Source organism: Lampetra planeri, chromosome 27 (genome assembly GCF_965212315.1).
Source record: "Lampetra planeri chromosome 27, kcLamPlan1.2.h2, whole genome shotgun sequence".
NCBI classification, from domain to species: domain Eukaryota; kingdom Metazoa; phylum Chordata; class Hyperoartia; order Petromyzontiformes; family Petromyzontidae; genus Lampetra; species Lampetra planeri.
In genome coordinates, this window is record NC_136133.1 from 8,110,574 (window position 1) to 8,132,596 (window position 22,023).

Sequence of the window (22,023 nt, forward strand, 5' to 3'; positions counted from 1 at the left end):
TCACCCGAGTAACCAAGTGGGTGTTATAATCAACGATTTTTGGGTTTAGATCGCGTTATTTATAAATGTGTCGTAACCCTCCACCACCCGACACGGCCAATCAGTAAAAAAAAAGTGTCACGTTGACAAAAGACAAATAGTTCACTGCTTTAGCCCACCGGTGTGTTGAAGCGTGAAACCACAACATTTACAATTTGAGTACGACGTTTCGCTGGTAATTGCATCCAGCATCATCGGGCAATTCGCCAGAATGGTGAGGCTCTGCTGTGTCTCCCGTTCTTATATAGAGCAGCAGCAGGGTGACGTCATCATTAACTCATCAGGTGCAAAGATTTGAGGGGGGGGTTATTGTAATTATATACTTGATTAGTAATAAGGCTATTGTTACGATGCGAGTTGTAGATTAGTAATCATTTGGAATGTGTTCTATTGTGATTATGCTACATTAATAATCAGTTAGTGCTTGTTTCCCTTATAAGGAATTGTAATGCATCTTATTTAATAATACGCTTCCAGGCCGCACTAAGCCTGTAGCTGTCTGAGCGATTAAAGTTATTTCTGTTTCTCTCAATCTCAATGGATTCTCTAATTAGTCTTTGCCAGTAGTAACTAGTTTTACACAACACTTCAACGTTGTCAAAATCAATTGAGTGTCCCTGTTGACAAGCATGTTCTGCCACTGCCGACAGTTGTGTTTGCGATAGTTTAATATTTCTCTGGTGTTCTTTTAGTCTTACACTAACGTTACGCCCTGTCTGTCCAATATAGCATCTGCCACATACACAATTAATCCGATATACACCTTCTGTTGATAATTTAGGTAATTCGTCTTTAGTGCACGTTACTAATTGTTGAATTTTGTGTACTGTACCAAATCTTACTGTAATGTTTTGCTTTTGCAAAACACGGGCTAATTTGTCAGTTACTCCTGAGATAAATGGTATTTTTATTGTTTTAATAATCTGATCGCTTTCAGCAGTGTTGCTTTGCGATCGTGATTTGGCATTTAGTGCTCTGTTAATTTGAGCATTATTGTAGCCATTCTGTCTTAGTGCTTCTTTAACATGTTTAATCTCTCTCACTAGACTTTCATCATCTGACACTGTTTTAGCCCGATGTATGAGCGTCTTGATTAGAGAGGATTTCTGAGCTGGGTGATGATGCGATTTCGCATTCAGATAGGCATCAGTGTGCGTTTGCTTTCTGTAAACGCTGTGTGTTATTTTACCATTTAGGCCATGCCCAAGTAAAATATCCAGGAACGGGAGTGTGTTATTCACCTCCATTTCCATGGTGAACTGAATGGCCGGGTTTTGTGCATTGAGATGATTTAGAAAATCGTTAAGTGTATCTTTACCATGTGGCCAGACAACCAAAGTGTCATCCACATATCTAAACCAAAAGGATGGTTTTAATGTGCTCGAGGCAAGTGCTCTGGTTTCAAAGTTTTCCATGTACAAATTTGCTATAGCAGGAGATAAAGGAGAGCCCATTGCTGCTCCCTCCCTTTGTTTAAAGAATTCACCTCTCCATAAGAAGTAAGTGTTATTTAAACAATGGTCAGCGAGTTTCGGAATATCTTTTGGTAAATCTGTATTCTTTACCAGTGTATCAAGTAATTTAAGCGACTCGCTCACTGGAACCTTAGTGAATAGCGAAATCACATCAAAACTCACCAAAATATCATTAGGGTTAAGCTTAATATCTTTGATCATATTCACAAGATGTTCTGAATTTCTTATGAATGATGATGTCCTACCGATGTAGGGCTGTATTTGTTTAGTTACATATTTTGCTAATTTATATGTGGCAGAGCCAATTGTACTGACTATGGGTCGTAAAGGGATGCCGATTTTATGGATCTTTGGTAGCCCATACAGTCTAGGTGGTTTTGAAGCCCTTGGCTTAATTAGGAATTGCTCATTTTTTGGGATTAATGAATTTGCAATGATTGCAGTAGTCTTACGTTCCAGAGTATTAGTTGGATCTCGTTTAATTTTAATGTAGGTACTTTCCTCTAATAAATCTTTCATTCATTAATCCCAAAAAATGAGCAATTCCTAATTAAGCCAAGGGCTTCAAAACCACCTAGACTGTATGGGCTACCAAAGATCCATAAAATCGGCATCCCTTTACGACCCATAGTCAGTACAATTGGCTCTGCCACATATAAATTAGCAAAATATGTAACTAAACAAATACAGCCCTACATCGGTAGGACATCATCATTCATAAGAAATTCAGAACATCTTGTGAATATGATCAAAGATATTAAGCTTAACCCTAATGATATTTTGGTGAGTTTTGATGTGATTTCGCTATTCACTAAGGTTCCAGTGAGCGAGTCGCTTAAATTACTTGATACACTGGTAAAGAATACAGATTTACCAAAAGATATTCCGAAACTCGCTGACCATTGTTTAAATAACACTTACTTCTTATGGAGAGGTGAATTCTTTAAACAAAGGGAGGGAGCAGCAATGGGCTCTCCTTTATCTCCTGCTATAGAAAATTTGTACATGGAAAACTTTGAAACCAGAGCACTTGCCTCGAGCACATTAAAACCATCCTTTTGGTTTAGATATGTGGATGACACTTTGGTTGTCTGGCCACATGGTAAAGATACACTTAACGATTTTCTAAATCATCTCAATGCACAAAACCCGGCCATTCAGTTCACCATGGAAATGGAGGTGAATAACACACTCCCGTTCCTGGATATTTTACTTGGGCATGGCCTAAATGGTAAAATAACACACAGCGTTTACAGAAAGCAAACGCACACTGATGCCTATCTGAATGCGAAATCGCATCATCACCCAGCTCAGAAATCCTCTCTAATCAAGACGCTCATACATCGGGCTAAAACAGTGTCAGATGATGAAAGTCTAGTGAGAGAGATTAAACATGTTAAAGAAGCACTAAGACAGAATGGCTACAATAATGCTCAAATTAACAGAGCACTAAATGCCAAATCACGATCGCAAAGCAACACTGCTGAAAGCGATCAGATTATTAAAACAATAAAAATACCATTTATCTCAGGAGTAACTGACAAATTAGCCCGTGTTTTGCAAAAGCAAAACATTACAGTAAGATTTGGTACAGTACACAAAATTCAACAATTAGTAACGTGCACTAAAGACGAATTACCTAAATTATCAACAGAAGGTGTATATCGGATTAATTGTGTATGTGGCAGATGCTATATTGGACAGACAGGGCGTAACGTTAGTGTAAGACTAAAAGAACACCAGAGAAATATTAAACTATCGCAAACACAACTGTCGGCAGTGGCAGAACATGCTTGTCAACAGGGACACTCAATTGATTTTGACAACGTTGAAGTGTTGTGTAAAACTAGTTACTACTGGCAAAGACTAATTAGAGAATCCATTGAGATTGAGAGAAACAGAAATAACTTTAATCGCTCAGACAGCTACAGGCTTAGTGCGGCCTGGAAGTGTATTATTAAATAAGATGCATTACAATTCCTTATAAGGGAAACAAGCACTAACTGATTATTAATGTAGCATAATCACAATAGAACACATTCCAAATGATTACTAATCTACAACTCGCATCGTAACAATAGCCTTATTACTAATCAAGTATATAATTACAATAACCCCCCCCTCAAATCTTTGCACCTGATGAGTTAATGATGACGTCACCCTGCTGCTGCTCTATATAAGAACGGGAGACACAGCAGAGCCTCACCATTCTGGCGAATTGCCCGATGACGCTGAACGCAAATACCAGCGAAACGCGTTCCTGAACCGGTTCTCCCTGATACACTGCTGCGGCTCGTCGGTGTCCCGTGGGTTCTCCAGCCACCCCGGGGTGTGCGAGGGCCCCAGACCGGGTGGTCTGGGGTGGCCTTGCTGCCGGAGGGTCGGGGAGCCGCGGGCGCTGTGGGAGGAGTGACCCAGCTGCAGCGAGCACATGGAGATGGAGACGGAGTCGCGGCGCACGGCGCAGCCTGAGGAAGACACCCGGGGCGCTGCGAGAGACCGTAGGAGCGGGGCGGGCCCGTCTGGTGCGAGGGTGATGTCGGGTGAGGCGCAACAAGGGAAGAGAGTGGGGGGGGTGGAGGGGTTGGGGAGCGCGGGGAGGGAGGAGCGAGGAGGAGAACGAGGGGGAGCGCCGGGAGGAGGGGGTGGGAGTACCCCCGATCGGAAGGGGGAGGAAGGGGCAGGAGAGGCGCCCGCAGCCCAGGGGCCGGGAGGGGGGCAGTGGAGAGAGAAGACGGCGGGGGTTGGCCCGGTGGGTGCGGGGAGGCCCGGCGGGGGAGCGGGGAGGTGGCGCGGTGGAGCTGGAGCGGGCCTGACCCCGTTGCAGGCCAAGAGGCACAATTGCGTGCGGGTCGAGTTTAAGGAAGATGTGGAAGAGGGGGTCACCCTGGACAGGACGACCTTCGTGAGGTCGGTTGTGCTGGGAATGCTGCAGGTGGAGGTGGAGGACTTGTACTGCCTGATTGCCCTGCCGGGGGGGAGGGCATTCGACGTGAGCTTCACCACCAACATCCTGCTGCAAAAATTCCTTGCCCGTTTCGAGGAGAAGGCGGGGGAGAAGCCGCTGGCGTCTATGAGGACGCGGTTGCTATCGGACCTGGAGACGAAGGTCGTGACCATGTTCCTTTATAATGAAGCGTTGCATGATCAGGACGTGGAGGTGTGGCTGCGGCAGCACTGTGTGGTCCTGTCGGGCTGCAAGAGGGTGCTGGATGCGGCGGGGATATGGACGGGGGCCAGGCAGTGGAGGGTGCGTCTGAAGACGGAGGGGGGGGCACTGAAGCATGTCCCGAGTGCTCTGAACATCGGCGGAAACAGGGGCTATGTGGTGTACGCGGGACAGCCCAAGCTGTGCAGGAGGTGTGGGGGAGGGGGGCACCTGGCAGCAGCATGCGTGGCGCGCTTTTGCTACAGGTGCAGGGCGCTGGACCACACGGTGGAGGAGTGCGGGGAGCCAGCCCTTTGCAACCTGTGCTGCAGCAGAGGGCATTTGTACAGGACCTGCCCAGAATCCTACGCTAACAGGGCGCGGGCATGGCGGAGTGGCCAGGTGGAGGAGGCGACGGAGGCTGCCGGACGGGAAGCGGGCCGGGAGCGGGAAGGGGAAGGGAAAGGGGAGGTGGAGGAACCGCGGCCCCCCGAGGAAGGTGAGGGAGGGGGATCGGCGGAGGAGAGAGCACTACCACCACTGGAGGGGGCGGAGGAGGGAAGGGGAGACGGCATGGAGGGGGAGGGAGGGGGATCAGCGGGGGAGGGAGCACCACCACCACTGGAGGGGGCGGAGGAGGGAAGGGGAGACAGCATGGAGGACTCGGGAACGCCGCTGGGGAACTGGTCGGAGGTGACAGGAGAGGAGGGCGAGGTGGGGCAGCGGGTGGAGGAAGGGGCGGATGAAGCATGGGAGGAAGTGGGGGGGAGGAAAAGGAAGCGGGACAGAGTCCTGATAGGAGCTAGTCCCCAGGAAGACACGAGCCCTTCAGGATCCGCGCCGGACTCGGGAGAGTCGGGGTGGAGGTGGGGGGAAGGGGGGGAACGTTTGATCCGGGGAAAGCCCCGTAAATCAAAGGGGAGGAAAACGGTTAAGGGGAAGGCGGGCAAAGGCAGGAGGAGGGAGCGCGCGCCGGAGTCCGACACGGGATAAATCACGCCCCGGCATGGACATATCCGCAGCATCGGTCAATGTGAGAGGGATGAAGGGGAAGGGAAGGAGGGGGGCAATCATGCGGGAGGTTCTGCGCGGCCTCCGGATTGAAGGTCAGTGTGGGGAAAAGTCAGCTCATGGTTTTTGGAGACCCGAGGCTTTTCGAGGGTCGGCCGCCGGAGCTGAGTCTACAAACAGAGGGGATAAAGATACTGTGGGTGTTTTTCTGTGGGGATAGGATGGGGGAAGGTAACTGGGAGAAGGGGGTGAGGAAGGCAAAGGGCTGCCTAGGTAAGTGGGCTGGGAGGCGGCTCACGATGGCCGGTAGAATTATGGTGGTTAAAACAGAAATATTACCACCCCTAAACTACTTGGCGCAGGTGTTCCCGCCAGGTGGGAGGGAGGCTAAGGCCTTGACCACGGCGATTTTCAGGTTTATCTGGGGGGGAGGGATGGAGAGGGTGAGGAGGGCCGTGGTGTGTCTGCAGGTCCATAATGGGGGGAGGGGTGCCCCAAATGTGGGGTATACCCTGCAATCGACCTTTGTCTGCAATGCGCTGCGGCTGTTCTTCTCTGCGGAGCCGCGGGGCAAGGCAGCGTGGTATATGAGGTACCGACTGACGTGGCGGTTGCGGGGGCTCGGGATGACTGAGGCAGGAAGGAGCACCCCTTTGGACTGGCCGGGGGGCTGGGTTAGCGACGTGGTGGGGAGCTACGTCGGGCAGCACGGCCTGAGCCGGTGGGGGGGTCGGTGGGCCCCCAGGGAGGTGCGGGCTGCGGCGGAGAAGGAGGAGGCCTGTGACGAGGTGGCCGGTGCGAGGAGGGAGACGCACGGGAAGATTTGGAGGAATGTGGCGTCGGCAGTGCTCACGAAGGAGCAGCGGGACCTGTCATGGCTGGCTGTCCGAGACAGGTTGGAGACGCGGGGTTTCTTGTACAGCCGCCAAATGGCGCATACCCCCAAGTGCCCGAGGGGCTGCAACGCGGATGAAACTGCGGCGCATGTGATGGTGGCGTGCCCTTTCGCCCAGGAAGTCTGGAGGAGGAGTAAGCCGTTGCTGGCCCGTTTCGCTCTATCAAGGGTGACGGCATGGGACGTCATGTGGGGAGAGCTGCGGGGGGTGGGGAGGGAGGACAGGGACCGGGTGTGGGCTGTAATAGGAGCGACGAAAGAGGCGCTGTGGAAAGCGCGAAAGAAGGGGCTGGAGGGGTCCCTGACGTCCCCGTTGGAGACATGCTATGCTGCGAGGAGACTGTTGGAAAGGGTGGTAGAGATGGACCAAGGGAAAATGGGGCGCGAGGCCGCAAGGGAACGATGGAAGTGGCCGCTGCCCAGGGTGGGCTAGGGCGGGGGGGGGGTGGGAGGTCCTCGCCGGCATCCGGGGGGTGAAGGTGTGCGTGGCTGGAAGGGGAGGCTTCCCCTCCGATGCTGTGGCACGGGTGATCCCGGCCCAGAGGATGGGTCGGTGACTGAGCGGGACCTTTAGGGCACGAGTGAGGGGGCGCCCCCTCGGGATTCGGTTTGCTTTTCGGTTTGTTGTCACCGCCGAGATACTGAATAAAATTTAAAAACCGCAATTACCAGCGAAACGTCGTACTCAAATTGTAAATGTTGTGGTTTCACGCTTCAACACACCGGTGGGCTAAAGCAGTGAACTATTTGTCTTTTGTCAACGTGACACTTTTTTTTTTACTGATTGGCCGTGTCGGGTGGTGGAGGGTTACGACACATTTATAAATAACGCGATCTAAACCCAAAAAATCGTTGATTATGAACAATATTGGTCGCGAAAGCCTACGTGTTAAAGTGGGTGTTAGTCACCCGAGATACTACAGTGGGTGTTAGTCGCCTGTGAACCGAAGTTGGTGAAATAAAGAGTGTGCTACCCGTGAAGTCGTCTCCCGCCGAGTTACTACATTACAACTGGCGTCAGAAGTAAACCTGTCTTCAAGAAGAATGGATACTAGGAAGACTACCCGTACCCACGAGCGAGATCGGGAAGACGACGGCGTACCGGAGACACCAACCTCGGGAGGAGAGGACGAGGAGTTGCCGCCGATGCAGCACTTCGCGGCGATGGCCGACGCTCAGCTCGCCTCCGACACCAGCCTACAGGACGCGCACTCCCGCCTGGCGGAGTTGCTGCTCGCCGCCGCTGCAGTTTTGGCGGAGATCTCCGTTCCAGCGGGCGGAGGGACGGCTGCGGGGTTGGAGGAGGCGGCGCGGCTGGGGGGTTCCCGCCAGAAGGCGCTTCGCGCCAAAAGTTTTGAGGTTGGCGCCGTTTTTGAGGGACCGCCATTGTTTGGCGGGAAGCGGGGACACCACGTGGCCGGAGATCTCCACTCAGCGCGGCCCGCGTCATCGGCGCGCGCCGGAGCTCTCCAGGGTGCGACTGCTGACAGAGCCGACATTTTGTACAACCACAGTGGCGCGGGGGAAAATCGTTCCGACGACGACGACGACCGAGTCCTCCAGCAACGATTGCCCGCGCTGTCGGCGTTCAAGGCAGACGGAGGCGACTGGGGAGCCTTCCACCGAAGGTTCCTCGCACATCAACAAATGTCGGGGTGGTCCGACACCACTGCCCTGCGCGCTCTGCCAGTGATGCTCGACGACGACGCGCTTGCAGCCTTCACATCGGCCCCAAGGTCGTCTCGCTCAACGCTCCAGGCCGCGCTACACCTGATGGCTAAGGTGTTCGGCCCGCCCTCGACCTGCCGCCACCAATTCTACGATCGGCGGAAGGTGGTTGGGGAAACAACGCTCGCCTATCGCACGGCGCTGCTCGCCTTGGCGGACGCAGCTTTTCCCCGCATGGACAAGGAGGGGAAGGACGCCATGGTGACGGAGCAGCTGCTGGCGTTGGCCCACGAGTTGGGAGTCCCCATTAATGTGGCGGACGAAATGGATATCTGCTCCCTGGCGATCGCCACGAGTATTCACGCGTACGAGGTCCTCAAGCGCAAGCCGACGGTCGTCTGCAAATTGGCGGAGAACGCGGCACTGGCCGCCACGATCGCCGAGCCTCAGCCAGCTGCGGATCGGGAGCAGGCCTTCGCTGTATCGCGTCCGGGGGAGTGGAGAACGGGAGGTCGTTCACCCACACGTTCATCCCGCAAGCTGGAGCAACCGAAACCTACGACGTCCCTCGTCGTCTGCTACAACTGCGGCCTTCGGGGTCACGTCGCAGCCGGGTGCCGGGCCCCGCGTCAGCGCGCCACGGGACCACGTCGGGACGACGACCAGGCCCACAAGTCATCCCAACTAAACCCGGTGTCTCGGGCCTGACGGCTGCTGACCGTCGGGAACCGGAACCCCGCGGCATGCGCGGGTCCCCGATGCCTGGCCCGTGCCTTCCTGAACTGCCGGCACCGCCGGACGGTCAACCGCGTCTGGTGCCGTACGACGGACCGGCAAGGCGGACTCGGGCTAGGGCACAACACTTTTCATGAAGACATTTTTCAACACCGAGCTCGCCCGGTGTTCCCCCTCTGCCGGGGTAATGTCCCGTTCTAGGGACGCTCGGAAAGAATGGGACGCTGCACGAGTCGGAAGAGAAGAAAATTTTTATTTTTTTATTTTTCTTTTCTGCATACACATTTGGTATTGTCACTCGCCGGATTGTATATATTGTTCTGTGTTGTGTAGTGGCATTGGTTGATGGTTGCGGATGGCAGTGTTCGCGTTGTGTTGTGTTGTTGCGTTGGTTGTTGTTCTTGTTGTTGTGTTACGGGGCACACTGGGGGGAGGGGGTGTTGTATATTTTTATAGCAGCCGGGTCGGCTGCGAGCTATGTGGTAGGGGGTGATGTAGTGGTGGTGTTGACGCGCGCCGACTGTGACAGTGATGGATCACGGGGTGGCACGGGGTGCGGGGTTGGGCACGCGTTGTGGGCGTGGTATGGACGCGCGCGCCGGGAGTGACGGATGACGGGGCGGCGCGGCGTGGGTGGTGAGGCACGCTGAGATGTGGGAAAACAGGATCGTAGCCAGCGCCCAGTGATTGGTCAAATAGGATAGGTGCTCTCAGCGACGTCCGCAGGTGGGGTATAAAGGGGGACGCGCGAGAGCACTCGGGGTTGTTAACCAGTTGAAGATCGAAGACGGAGTTGAAGACATAGTGCCCCGAGACCCCTAGTCCCGCTGTCCTTGTAGGGACCGGGGCCCTGTGTGGCTCGGAGGCGAGACTGTGGGACCCGTGGTTCGACGCCCACGTGGGTCGGGACTGGGGGACCCACAGTCGAGACGGACACCCCGGCAGGGTGTGTCCCGAGTAGCTCAGTGGGCGTTAGTCGCCAGAGTAGCTCAGTGGGCGTTAGTCGCCAGAGTAGCTAAGTGGGTGTTGGTCACCCGAGTAGCTCAGTGGGTGTTTGTCACCCGAGTAGCTCAGTGGGCGTTAGTCGCCAGAGTAGCTCAGTGGGCGTTAGTCGCCAGAGTAGCTAAGAGGGTGTTGGTCACCCGAGTAGCTCAGTGGGTGTTAGTCACCCGAGTAGCTAAGTGGGTGTTAGTCACCCGAGTGACCAAGTGGGTGTTAGTCACCCGAGTGACCAAGTGGGTGTTAGTCACCCGAGTAACCAAGTGGGTGTTAGTCACCCGAGTAACCAAGTGGGTGTTAGTCACCCGAGATACTACAGTGGGTGTTAGTCGCCTGTGAACCGAAGTTGGTGAAATAAAGAGTGTGCTACCCGTGAAGTCGTCTCCCGCCGAGTTACTACATTACACTTATACTGGTAGGATCCTCCTGGTTACACCAGCCCACAGGGGATTATTGTGTCCGTCCGTCGTGCAGGGAGGGGCGTGGGAGGGAAGGGAGGGGCTGGGTGGGGAGGGGAGGGTGGGGAGTGGCTGGGTGGGGAGGGTGGGGATGGGTGGGGAGGAGAGGGTGGGGAGGGGATGGGTGTGGAGGGTGGGGAGGGGCTGGGTGGGGAGGGTGGGAAGGGGCTGAGTGGGGAGGGGGGACTGGGTGGGGGGTGGGAGGGGTGGGGCTAGGTGGGGAGGGGCTGGTCACCCCGTGGCGCCCTTGTAAAACTCAACGTTTAACCTACTCACGCCGGCTTGTGCCCGCCCTCACAGTCGGGCATATTTGCGGAATACACCACGCCACCATTGACCCTGGCCATTGACCGAGCAACCCAACGTTCCTACCAGCTCCCTCCGCAGGAATGTATTATAATACCCTGCATCTGTTTACATCCATCTCCACTGGCCCCACTATAACCCTTGCCATGGACAGTACCCCCCCCCCCCCCATAAAAAAATTGCCGTCCCGGCTACAACTCTCATTTTATAATAGGGGACTGTATGTGGGCAAAAATGGGATCGCACAAGGGATTCAAACCTGGGGGATGTATGTCATGAACAACAGGATCACACAAGGGATTCAACCCTGGGGGCATGGAGTACATAAAATGTAACCTCTGGGCTAACGCATATCATAGGCCCTTGAATCAAGGGGGGGGGGAAGGTGTTACAACCCAACTTGACCCTTCCTTATCATAATTAAACTCTCACGTGACGTGGGCTACCCTGTTAAAGCTGTAGATTCTTAGGCAAGCAATACACAACATAGTTAGCCATACATATTTACATATCGTCAATATGTATGTGTGGTCGAGCAGCACATTCGACTCGGTGACACTCCTTCTCGGCGCCTCTTTTGATGACTCCGTCGGCCCCCCTCATCGCGGCCATCTTCATTCCAGTCATTCATGAGAAGAGGGAAGAGAGTGTAGGGGCAGTATTTCTGCGAGGAGGATGCTCCCCTCGCAGCATTTGTCACGATGTCCCTGGACCCGGTCTTTTTGGGCCTGAATAACTTCTTGTGTCGGTGGTTCTCTATATGGTTTAAGGTGACTCGGATGAACCACCCATCACTGGCATCCCATTTGGAGGCAAACACTTTGTAGGTGGAGGATCTTGACACTTTCCACTGGGCCTTGCCAGGGACGGTGTAGTTTGGCCGATGTGCCAACTCGGACCTGGGGACAGTGTGACCTTGCCCGATCGCCCTGCCCAAAGGGTACAGGTGTCTCTGTACCCTGCTGCAACCATTTGTTTGCTTTTTGCAATCTGCCCGATTCCGCCATCGCTGTTTCACGAGCTTCACGGAGCCTTTCTCGTGGCAGCCTGAAGGAGGCAGGCCATGAAACAACTTTAGCAGGGAGAGCCACCAGTTGGTCCTCAATAGGTGGCTCAGGGTCTCTCCCGTACATCAAAAAGAAGGAGGAGAGCCTGGTCAATGCATGTGGTGCTCTGCGACATGCCCCTCGGACCCCCGGGATGTGCAAGTCCGAGTCGATCTGATCATCATTTACAAGATGGCACAACATTGTTGACAGTGTAGCAGTTAAGCCTCTCTACTTGTCCATCGCACTGCGGGTGGTCTGGTGACATTTGAATGTTCTTAGTACCCATGATATCACAGATATCTCTCAACAGTTTAGCCGAAAAATTCCAACCCTGGTCTGTGAGCAGTTTCTCAGAGGGGCCCTCATCCAATACACAGCCACGGAGAAAGGCTTCTGCTATGGCTGCAGTCGTTTGGTCTGGTATTGGCCATGTGACGGGCCATTGTGTGCAATACTCCGTCCCCATGAGCAAATATTTATTTCCCCTTGCTGGTTTAGGAAATGGACCCAGGATATCCAATGCTACTAGCTCGTTTACCCTCGACTGCGATCGATTGCAGTGGAGGCTGTATGGGTTGGGGCGGTTTCCTCTTTGCACACTCTTGACAACAATTTGCCCACTTGCGGACATCCTTCGCCTGCAGTGCGAGGAACGTTTTTCAGTGGCCCAAGTGCATTAGTTGTTCTGCATGCACTTCTCGTAGCAACTGTTGCCATAAGGGTTTTGGCACCACTCGGCAACGACGCTGCATCTTCACGTCTCACCTCATCAGAAGTCCTCACTATGTGATAAATGGAGCCCCCTTTGGACCATGTTGAGCACATTCAGCTGCCTGTGCAGCGGAGTACTGTAGAGGTTCATTCTCTTTTTGCAATCGGATCATTTGATCCTTATCAGCCCGAGATCATGATCTGCGGGCAGTACATCGTTTTCTACTTTTGCTGCATTTATCGACATCACCTTTCTCAGCGAGTCAGGGAGGGTCGGTTTAGACCATGCCGCTCCTGTAGCACATGCAGTTATCCGGATATGCATCATTTGTCCTGAGGGTTTATCCATTTTAAGTGAGAATTGTAGTGCCGCATGATCAATCTGCATGGTAAATCTGCAGTCATTTAGGTAGGGCCGAAACAACGTGACAAAATGAACTACTTCCAGGAGTTCTCCACGAGTAACGCAATAGCGTTGTTCAGCCGAGAAAATCACGCGACTCGCGTATTAAATTACAAATTCCGTTTTCTCCTGTATTTGTTACAGGACCGCACCTATACTGACATCTCTAGCATCTGTATCAAGGATGAACGGTAGCGAGAAATCCGGATATGCTAGTGGTGGAGCATCAGTTAACCTTGAACGTTAGCGCTTTAAATGCACGCTCTCACCCCTTGTTGGTGTGAGGGCGGGCAAGGGTTTAGCAACTGTAATGAGAGCCTATGTCCGGCTCACGTGGTGATTGACTCTGGCGGTCCTGCTCTACAGCCAATGGGGGGAGAGCCTGGGAGCATGGCCCTGGCGTGATCAAGGGATGTCAGCTAGGATGATTGGTTCTGCTACTCTTGGCCTCAGCCAATGGGAAGACAAGTCAGGGGCGTGGTCCCGGGAGTTGATGGAGGAATCTGGAACATTCAGCGCAGGATGTTAGGGATTGGCTGGAGCGTACCACGTGACCCAGGCATTAAATAAGGGAAGAGCCGAGGGACACGAGGTGAGACAAGGAACGAAGAGAGAGCGGGCCACGCACGAGCGGGGCTCCGAGTGCCACGTGGCGGTGCGTCTCTTGCAATCTGTCTGCCCACTTCCCGTTGCCTGCCAGCAACGAGGAGTGCTTGTGAACTGAGGAAAGTAAATAAAAGGACCGATTCCACAAACCGTCTCCAGAGTGTTATTACACAACTATAGCGAGCCGGGGTAGAAATCGTCGATAGTAAACAAATCCTAGGAATCACACCACCGCTGACAACATGCCCCAAATATTTAACTGAGCCCTGTACAAAATGACACTTAGATGGTTTCAATGTCAGTTTGGTGGCTCGCACTTTAAATAAAACCTATCGTGGTGTCATCAGATGTTCGTCAAACGACTTACTAAAAACAATGACATTGTTGAAATATATAAGACTAATCTCCCATTGGACCGACAGTACAAATTGTATGAGGCGTTGGATGGTTGCTGGTGCTGTGAGTAATTCCATGGGGAGTCTATTAAATTGGAGCAACCCCTGCGGTGTTAGAAAAGCAGTTTTTAATCTGGATTCGTCGTCCAGGGGAAGTTGCCAAAACCGTGACGATAGATAAAAGGTCTAAAAATATTTTTCTCCTTCTAATGCATGGAGAGAATCATCAGGGGATATGCGTATGCGATCATAACCTTGTTTAGGTGTCGGAAATCTACACAAAACCTAATGGAACCATCTGGCTTCTTAACTAGGACTACTGGTGTTCACCAGGGGTTTGTTGATGGAGAAATAATTTCCGCCGTCAACATCTTATCTGTAATTCTAGATTTGATCAGACGCCATCCAGACATCCACCCTGCGTCCTTCCCTGTGGAAGAGGTATGTGGATGACACTCTCGTCATCTGGCCACATGGCCTCCCAGCATTGAACCACTTCTTGGACCACATCAATTCCAGACACCCATCAGATTCACCATGGAAGTGGAGAAAGATGGTAAACTACCATTCTTGGATATTCTGTTTGAGAGGAAGCCTGACGGATCCTTGGGACATTCTGTCTACAGGAAAGCCACCCACACAGATTCCTACTTGAAACAGGATTCCCACCACTACCCATCTCAAAAGAATTATCTCATCAAAACGCTATACCCCCCATGGCATTTCTGACCAACACCACCTGGCCGGTGAATTAAGACATGTACATCGGGCCCTCAGGATGAATGGATACTCTGACCGCACTATCCGCCAAGCTGTTTCTCCCACCACACAGAAACAGCCATATGAAACTCCGACCAAAACTATCACGTTACCATACATTGCAGGCGTGACCAAAACGATCTCCAAAATTCTAAACAAACATAAGATCCAAGTCCGATTCAGTACAGTGCATAAAATCCGTGATCTGATTCCATCTGTGAAGGATGTCGTTCCTGACTAACAGTATCCTGGAGTCTACAAATTGAGTTGCAGTTGTGGTGATTGCTACATTGGAGAAACGAAACGTCATGTTTCTGATCGTGTCCGCGAGCATAAGTCAGATCTGAAACACGGCAGAACTAATTCTTCGGCCGTTGCCGATCATTGCTACAACTTGGTGGGCTCTCATGAAATTGTCTTTTCCGAGACCAAGGTGCACTGCAAACCTCCTGGCTACCATCAAAGGTTTGTACACGAAGCCATACAAATACACAAACACAGACATAATTTCAACCGTGATGATGGTTACAAACTGAGTAATCATTGGAAAGATGTGATTAACCATGCAAAACACTTATTTGGACCATCTTATTTGACAGACAACTTTTACAGGTTATTGATAGACAGCCAGGCTTGTTTTACCATGTTTAGTTTGTTTCTTTTATCACACTATTGTTATGTAGGCCAGGCTTAGTCACAAACCGTACCTCTCCATAACAAAGGCTCAGCCTCTTAAGCCTCACCTTACCATATTAATAAAAAGTGTGCCGTACTTGGCCCTTCCCCCTCTCCAAACACTATATATACGGAGTGGTAGCTCTTGCAATCTCTCATTTACTTGATACAGCTGTCGTGGCTGTGACGGTTCCACCTGAAGACGGAAGCTTGTGTTGCCTCCGAAACGTCGTGATTTTTATTTTATTCTACTTTTATTAATTTTAATGTTTTACCTACGTTACTTTACCGAAAAAAACCTAAGACTATCTTATCTGTAGCTCTACAGATCTGTTCTTTATCTACTAGTTCCACTCTATATGAATTATCTTTAACGGGTTGAGCATTCCATGTTTTAATATGGTGCTGCATCAAGTCCGTGCAACTCATACCTTACTGAAAACGTCTTAAAATTCTAGAAGGAGACTTTTAAGGTGGTCTCTTTGACCTTGAGTCAATTTAGGGTTCCGTTGAACGATTTCCTCTGCCCAGGGAGACCCTATCCCATCCTTCTCTTCCCGCTACTTCTGCATCTTCATGAATCTCACTCGCTGGGGAAATTTGCACAATTACCGTCCCTTCTCGCAATGTAATTGCGCAATCTGACGTATTTAAAACTTGCATACATAGCTGCTGGTTCCGTCTTAAAATGGTGTCTTGCCGCTGATAGCGAATGTCGACCGATTGTTGGTCCCAATTGTGCAACTATAATTTCTGCGTCCACGCTTGATGAATCAGCCTCTCCCTCGGAGTGTTTGTGTGTGTTCGCGTGAACGTGTGTGTGAGAGTGAGTGTGTGTGAGAGTGGTGTGTGTGTGAGAGTGGTGTGTGTGTGTGAGAGTGGTGTGTGTGTGTGAGAGTGAGTGTGTGAGAGTGGTGTGTGTGTGTGAGAGTGAGTGTGTGGGGAGTAGCGGTTAGCGCTACCAAAGTGGCTGCCTGAGTTCGATTCCCGCTCATGGCCAACACCAGTGACCAGTCATGGGCCTCCCCTAGGTCGACTCAGCCTCAAATGAGTACCTGGTGTGATGTGTAAATATTCCCACTGGGGAGACAAAAATGGCGTGTTGTTGGTCACCCATCCACTCGTGTGCCATGATGGCCTTCATAGGTGCTACTCGCGAACAGCGCTTGCTTCTACAGTCTGTTAAGGCTACACGGGGGATCTTTGTGTGTGTGTTTGTGTGAGAAAGTGAGTGCATGCGTGTGCGCGTATGTTGTGGTCGGCGTTTGCCCGGGAACGCGATATGTGTTTGGCATTGCCCGGGGTGGTCAGCGTTCGCCCAGGGGGACTCTGGGAGAGGATCAGCTACGGGGCGCTGTCGAGGGCGTAAACTTCGCGACCAAGACAGCAACTGCGTTGAGTTGTTCAAAGCGCTGTTGATAGCGTCAACCAAGTCCCGGGACTGCAACCGCGTTGAGTTGCTCAGGTGAGTTGTTGAAGGCACCAGTCGAGTCCTGAGACTGTCGTTATATACCCTGGGTTGTTTCTTCACCCAAGAGTGGAGCGTGCGTCAGGGTTTGGTACGAACAATCGTTGTGTTTTTTCTGTCTGTTTAGTCGCCACGGTGTTGTGATTGTCAACACGTGTTCTGTAATTGTTGACGATAATTTTTAAGAGTTGGTTGTACGTGGTTGTTGAGAAATTCTTATCTGCCACCGTTTGATTCGCCTACTTTGGACAAAGTGTCCCAAGGCATCGTTGATACATTCCAAATCTTGTTAAAATTCTCTGTTTTCCGGATCGAGTTATTTGTTCATCTTAATATCGCCGTTAAAGCACGTTTAAAAGTCCGCATTGATGCCCTATAATAGAGGAAATCGCATGGGAGAGAAAATGGAGCCGGACTACTCTTTCTTCCTTTTAAAAAACAACAACCCTCAATCAACACGGGTGACGATTATCTGAATGGTTCCTGGGTCTCCCCTAGGTCGACTCAGCCTCAAATGAGCACCTGATGCGGTGTGTACATATATCGTCACTGGGGAGACAAAGGCAATGCGTGGTGCTGGCCATTCTCCCCCTCGTGTGCCGTGCCGACATTCATGGGCGATGCTCACTTGCAGCACTTGCCCCAACAGTCCGTACCGAGGGATCGTCTGTCGTTCGTTTGCGTGGCTGTGTATTTGTGTGTATGTTCGTGCGTGCTCCCGTGTGGTGTGTGTGTCTTTGCAAGTGCGTGTGTGCGCGTGTGTAATTGTGGTGACTCATTGCCCCCCCCCCCCCCGCATCAGAACTCAAGTGAAGTGACGATACAACTGATTTTTGTTTCTATTCACGTAACTTTGTTTTATGTTTTATTTACTATACAATATTGTTTTTATCGTGTTATACATGCAAATGTACAATATTTCATTTTATGAGTTTAGCAATGCTTCACTTTTCTGTTGAACCGTAACACATTTGACATACCACTGACCGTATGGGCATTTAATCCAATATATTATTGTGTTCCTTTTAATTTATGAACGGGTCCAGTAACTAATTGTGTTCGTAAGTCGGGGACTGCACGTATTGTCTAGTTAGCCGACCTGTCCCCTCGATACGATTCACGGGAGGAGAGGGACAGTGTCCCTGCTATACAAGCAAGCTTTAACCACCACGCAGAGATCGCAACCGGGTACCCGATACCCGTACCCTACCCGATACCCGGCTACCCGTACCCGGCCGGGTACGGGTAGGCCGTGAGTCACTGGTGAGTAACCGTTTGTCACTCATTTCGGGTAGGGTACGGGTACGGGTAGGGAACGGGTACGGGTACCCATTTGCGACCCTGGTGCGGCCGGGTACGGGTACGGGTAAGGAATCATAACCCGTTTGCGACCTCTGCTACCACGCCGCATGGCGTTATATTGCGATGAAACACGACTAGATGCCACACGCGGCGACCCAATAATCACTATGCACACGGGGTACAAGTGCATTGCGAGGCGCGCTGTCTCGAACCGAGAACACAAGAGAAGCGAGGATATGTATTGAGGAAGATTAGGAGGTGGAGTTCTCACGTTCATCGCGAAGAAAACGAGGGCGCTGAGGGCGAGGAGTGATATCAGAAGCCACGACCTGAAGGTCCGAGATGGAGGAAGACTCTTCGAGTCCATCTTCATCATTCAGCCCCGAGGAGGGAGACGCGGGGACTGTTCCTGTACTTAGCCGTAACATCCTCCCCCTGCCCCTCCTTCCTCTCACCCTCCACCTGCATCCTGCCCACTCCTCTGTCTCATCCGAACTGTGTCCAACCATTACACCCCAGATTACAACAGCACTCACTGACTTACCGATTCGTACATCCACTCGCCACCCACTCACTCACTCACCCACCCGCTCACTCATCCACTCGCTCACCGACCCACTCACTCACCCACCCGCTCACTCACCCACTCACCCACCCACTCACCCACCCACTCACTCACCCACTCACTCACTCACCCACCCGCTCACTCACTTACCCACTCGCTCACTCACTCACTCACTCACCCACCCACTCACCCACTCGCTCACTCACCCACTCACCCACCCGCTCACTCTCCCACTCACTCACCCACCCGCTCACTCACCCACTCACTCACCCACCCGCTCACTCACCCACTCACTCACCCACCCGCTCACCCACCCGCTCACTCACTAACCCACTCACTCACCCACCCGCTCACGCACCCACTCACTCACCCACCCGCTCACTCACCCACTCACTCACCCACCCACTCACTCACCCACCCGCTCACTCATCCACTCGCTCACCGACCCACTCACTCACCCACCCGCTCACTCACCCACTCACCCACCCACTCACCCACCTACCCACCCACTCACTCACCCACTCACTCACCCACTCACTCACCCACTCACCCATCCACTCACCCACCGACCCACTCACCCATCCACTCACTCACCCACCCGCTCACTCCCCCACTCACTCACCCACTCACCCACTCACTCACCCACTCACTCACCCACCCACCCACTCACTCACTCACCCATCCACTCACCCACTCACTCACTCACCCACCCACCCATCCACCCACCCACCCACTCACCCACCCATCCACTCACCCAATCGCTCACTCACCCACCCGCTCACTCACCCACTCGCTCACCCACCCACTCACTGACCCACCCGCTCACCCGCTCACTCACTCACCCGCTCGCTCACCCACCCGCTCACTCACCCACCCGCTCGCTCACCCACCCGCTCACTCACTCACCCACCCGCTCACCACGCTGCAGGTCACCTCACTTCTCTTGCCGCTTTTCCCCTTCCTACGACTGCGCTTACAAGCTTGTTGAATTCATGAAACGTGTCATCTCTTATCCGTTAAAGAAGCAGACAACACGACACTGTATCTCCAGGTAAACACACATTTCTACACATCCCATATTAGCCACACGTCATTCTCTGGCAGTATATATGTTCATCAGCATTGATTGAACAAACGCGAGCAAACTCTGGGCGTAGTTTCGATGAATAATATCTCATTAGCAGTGCTAATTTCTCGCGTGAACAATAGAGCCGTGTGTTGCTGGAGCCCGAGTACCGAATTGCCCACGATCCAAGCATAGACTGACCGCACTTTGCCCACCGGTACGAGGTTTCCGTCGTGCGTGATGGTCCACCCAACCTTCGCGCACCGTGTAAACCCGGATCGTAAAAGTTCCCCTCGTACATTCAGACGACATCTCATTCTCTTCACCTTGTGTCTGCGTGCGGTCACGTCTCCCCGTGTCTTCACGTATCCCCGTGTCTTCACACATGCTGTCGTGAGCCAACGTCTCCTCGCAACGCCCCACAATTTGCGCGCGTCCGCCGCGTCAGGAGTCATGGTCGCGAGGAGGCTGTGCGGGACCTTGGCTCGAACCTCGGTCGCCCTCCTCTGCATCTTCGCCATCGTCCTCATTGCAAATGTGAGTCAGGGATCATTCCTTTACATCTCATGCTCGATGTTGTATGTTTTCTAAAAGTACATTAATCAAAACCTTTAGGATCAAATGACCACCGTGAAGCAAATCGGCGCAGCGTATTTCACGGTTACTCCACGCGAATGATTAAACTGCACCAGGGCGGAGGGCTGGGGTCGAACCATGAATCGCGAACCTCTGCCGGTCACACCGCCAATTGGAGTCTCCAATGTGCACTTTGTTCCGGGGTGAGTTAATGTTTAGATACTATGGCTACTTTTAAGGCAGGTTTAGTGACGGCGTGAGTTGGGGACGGGTACGGAGGTGTAGCGGGGCAGCAGAGCTGGATGGGTTCACGGGAGGACATGTCGCAGGGTATTTCGTCCGGCGTAACCAAGATAACCAAATTTGAGGGGGGCAGTCCCAACACACACACACTCTGTGAGTTGGAGTCTCCATATGAGTCTATGGATCGCTGTGAGTCTATGGGTCTCTATCGAGTATGTGTCACGCGAGTCTCTGTGTAAGGAGTCTACAGTCTACAAGTCTCTGTGTGAGTCTACAGGTTTCTGTGAGTCTACAAGTCTCTGTGTGAGCCTACAGGTCTCTGTGAGTCTACAAGTCTCTTTGTGAGTCTACAGGTCTCTGTGTGAGTCTACAGGTCTCTCTGTGAGTCTACGGGTCTCTGTGTGAGTCTACGGGTCTCTGTGTGAGTCTACAGGTCTCTGTGTGAGTCTACAAGTCTCTGTGTGAGTTTACAAGTCTCGGTGTGAGTCTACAGGTCTCTGTGTGAGCCTACAGGTCTCTGTGTGAGTCTACAGGTTTCTGTGAGTCTACAGCGCTCTGTGCGAGTCTACAGGTCTCTGTGTGAGCCTACAGATCTCTGCAAGAGCCTCTGGGCCCATGTGCGAGTCCATGATGGTGGAAGCTGCTTATGTGTAGAGATGAGAGGTTATTTGGCTTAGATCGCATAAATATGTAAATGTATAGTTAAAACCCACCACCACCCGGCATAGCCAACTAGAAAGGCTTGTCACGTAAACGGAACATGCCAATTCGTCACTAGTACAGCACGCCGGTGTGTTGGAGAGCCAAGCCACAACATTTACAATCTGAGTACGATGTTTCGCCAGTAATTAAAACTAGCTTCATCAGGCGACAGCCAGATTTGTGAAAAAGTCTAACTGTTTCGTTCCTTATATAGAGGCGTAGATGTGGTGACCACACTTCTGCGCTCTTGTGCAAAGTGGGGGGGCGGGGGGAGTGAATCAATTGTTTGCACGACTGTGGCTGAAAATGGACGCTGACCTTTATCCCGTAGATGTAAATAGAGATCAATCTATGGTTTATTGTGATGCCACGACCACAGAGCAACTCCGCAAGCGCCATGACTCCCTCCCGGCCCCTGTATAATGGGTTCCAGAGACACTTGTAGAGGTAACTTCTTTATTACGATACAACACTCCAACAGTCCTGATACTCTGTTACAGCCTAGGGACACAGCCTAGGGACACAGCCTAGGGTCACAGCCTACTCCTAGCGTGCCTGACTCTGGCTACGCTCTGGGGTCCTCCGGCTACAATTACCCTAGGGGAGGCTACCTGACCCGACCCAGCCAAGGTGCGGGTCAAGACTCTGGCTTCCTCGGAACTCGCCCTTACAAGGATGTCGAGCCGGGAGTCCCAGAGTCCCACCACTGGCCCGCACAGCATCCCGGCCCTTACAAGGACAAGCAGGGCGAGGGGGTCCAGGGTCCTAG

General features: G+C 52.2%; 1 protein-coding gene across 2 annotated transcripts in view; it reads right to left on the bottom strand.

Annotated features, from left to right (window-relative positions):
- LOC144728118 (NXPE family member 3-like) overlaps window positions 1-20,500 on the bottom strand; it is a 36,676-nt gene extending 16,176 nt beyond the window's left edge. Inside the window, exon 1 of one of the 2 annotated variants that reach the window (XM_078607409.1) lies at window positions 20,060-20,500. In XM_078607409.1, the coding sequence (XP_078463535.1) occupies window positions 20,060-20,263 (204 nt within the window). In that variant the 5' untranslated portion in view covers window positions 20,264-20,500. Of the gene's footprint in view, window positions 1-18,373; window positions 18,760-20,059 lie in introns of those variants that run through there. The other variant, XM_078607410.1, reaches the window with a different exon arrangement.
- Window positions 20,501-22,023: the final 1,523 nt, after the last annotated feature.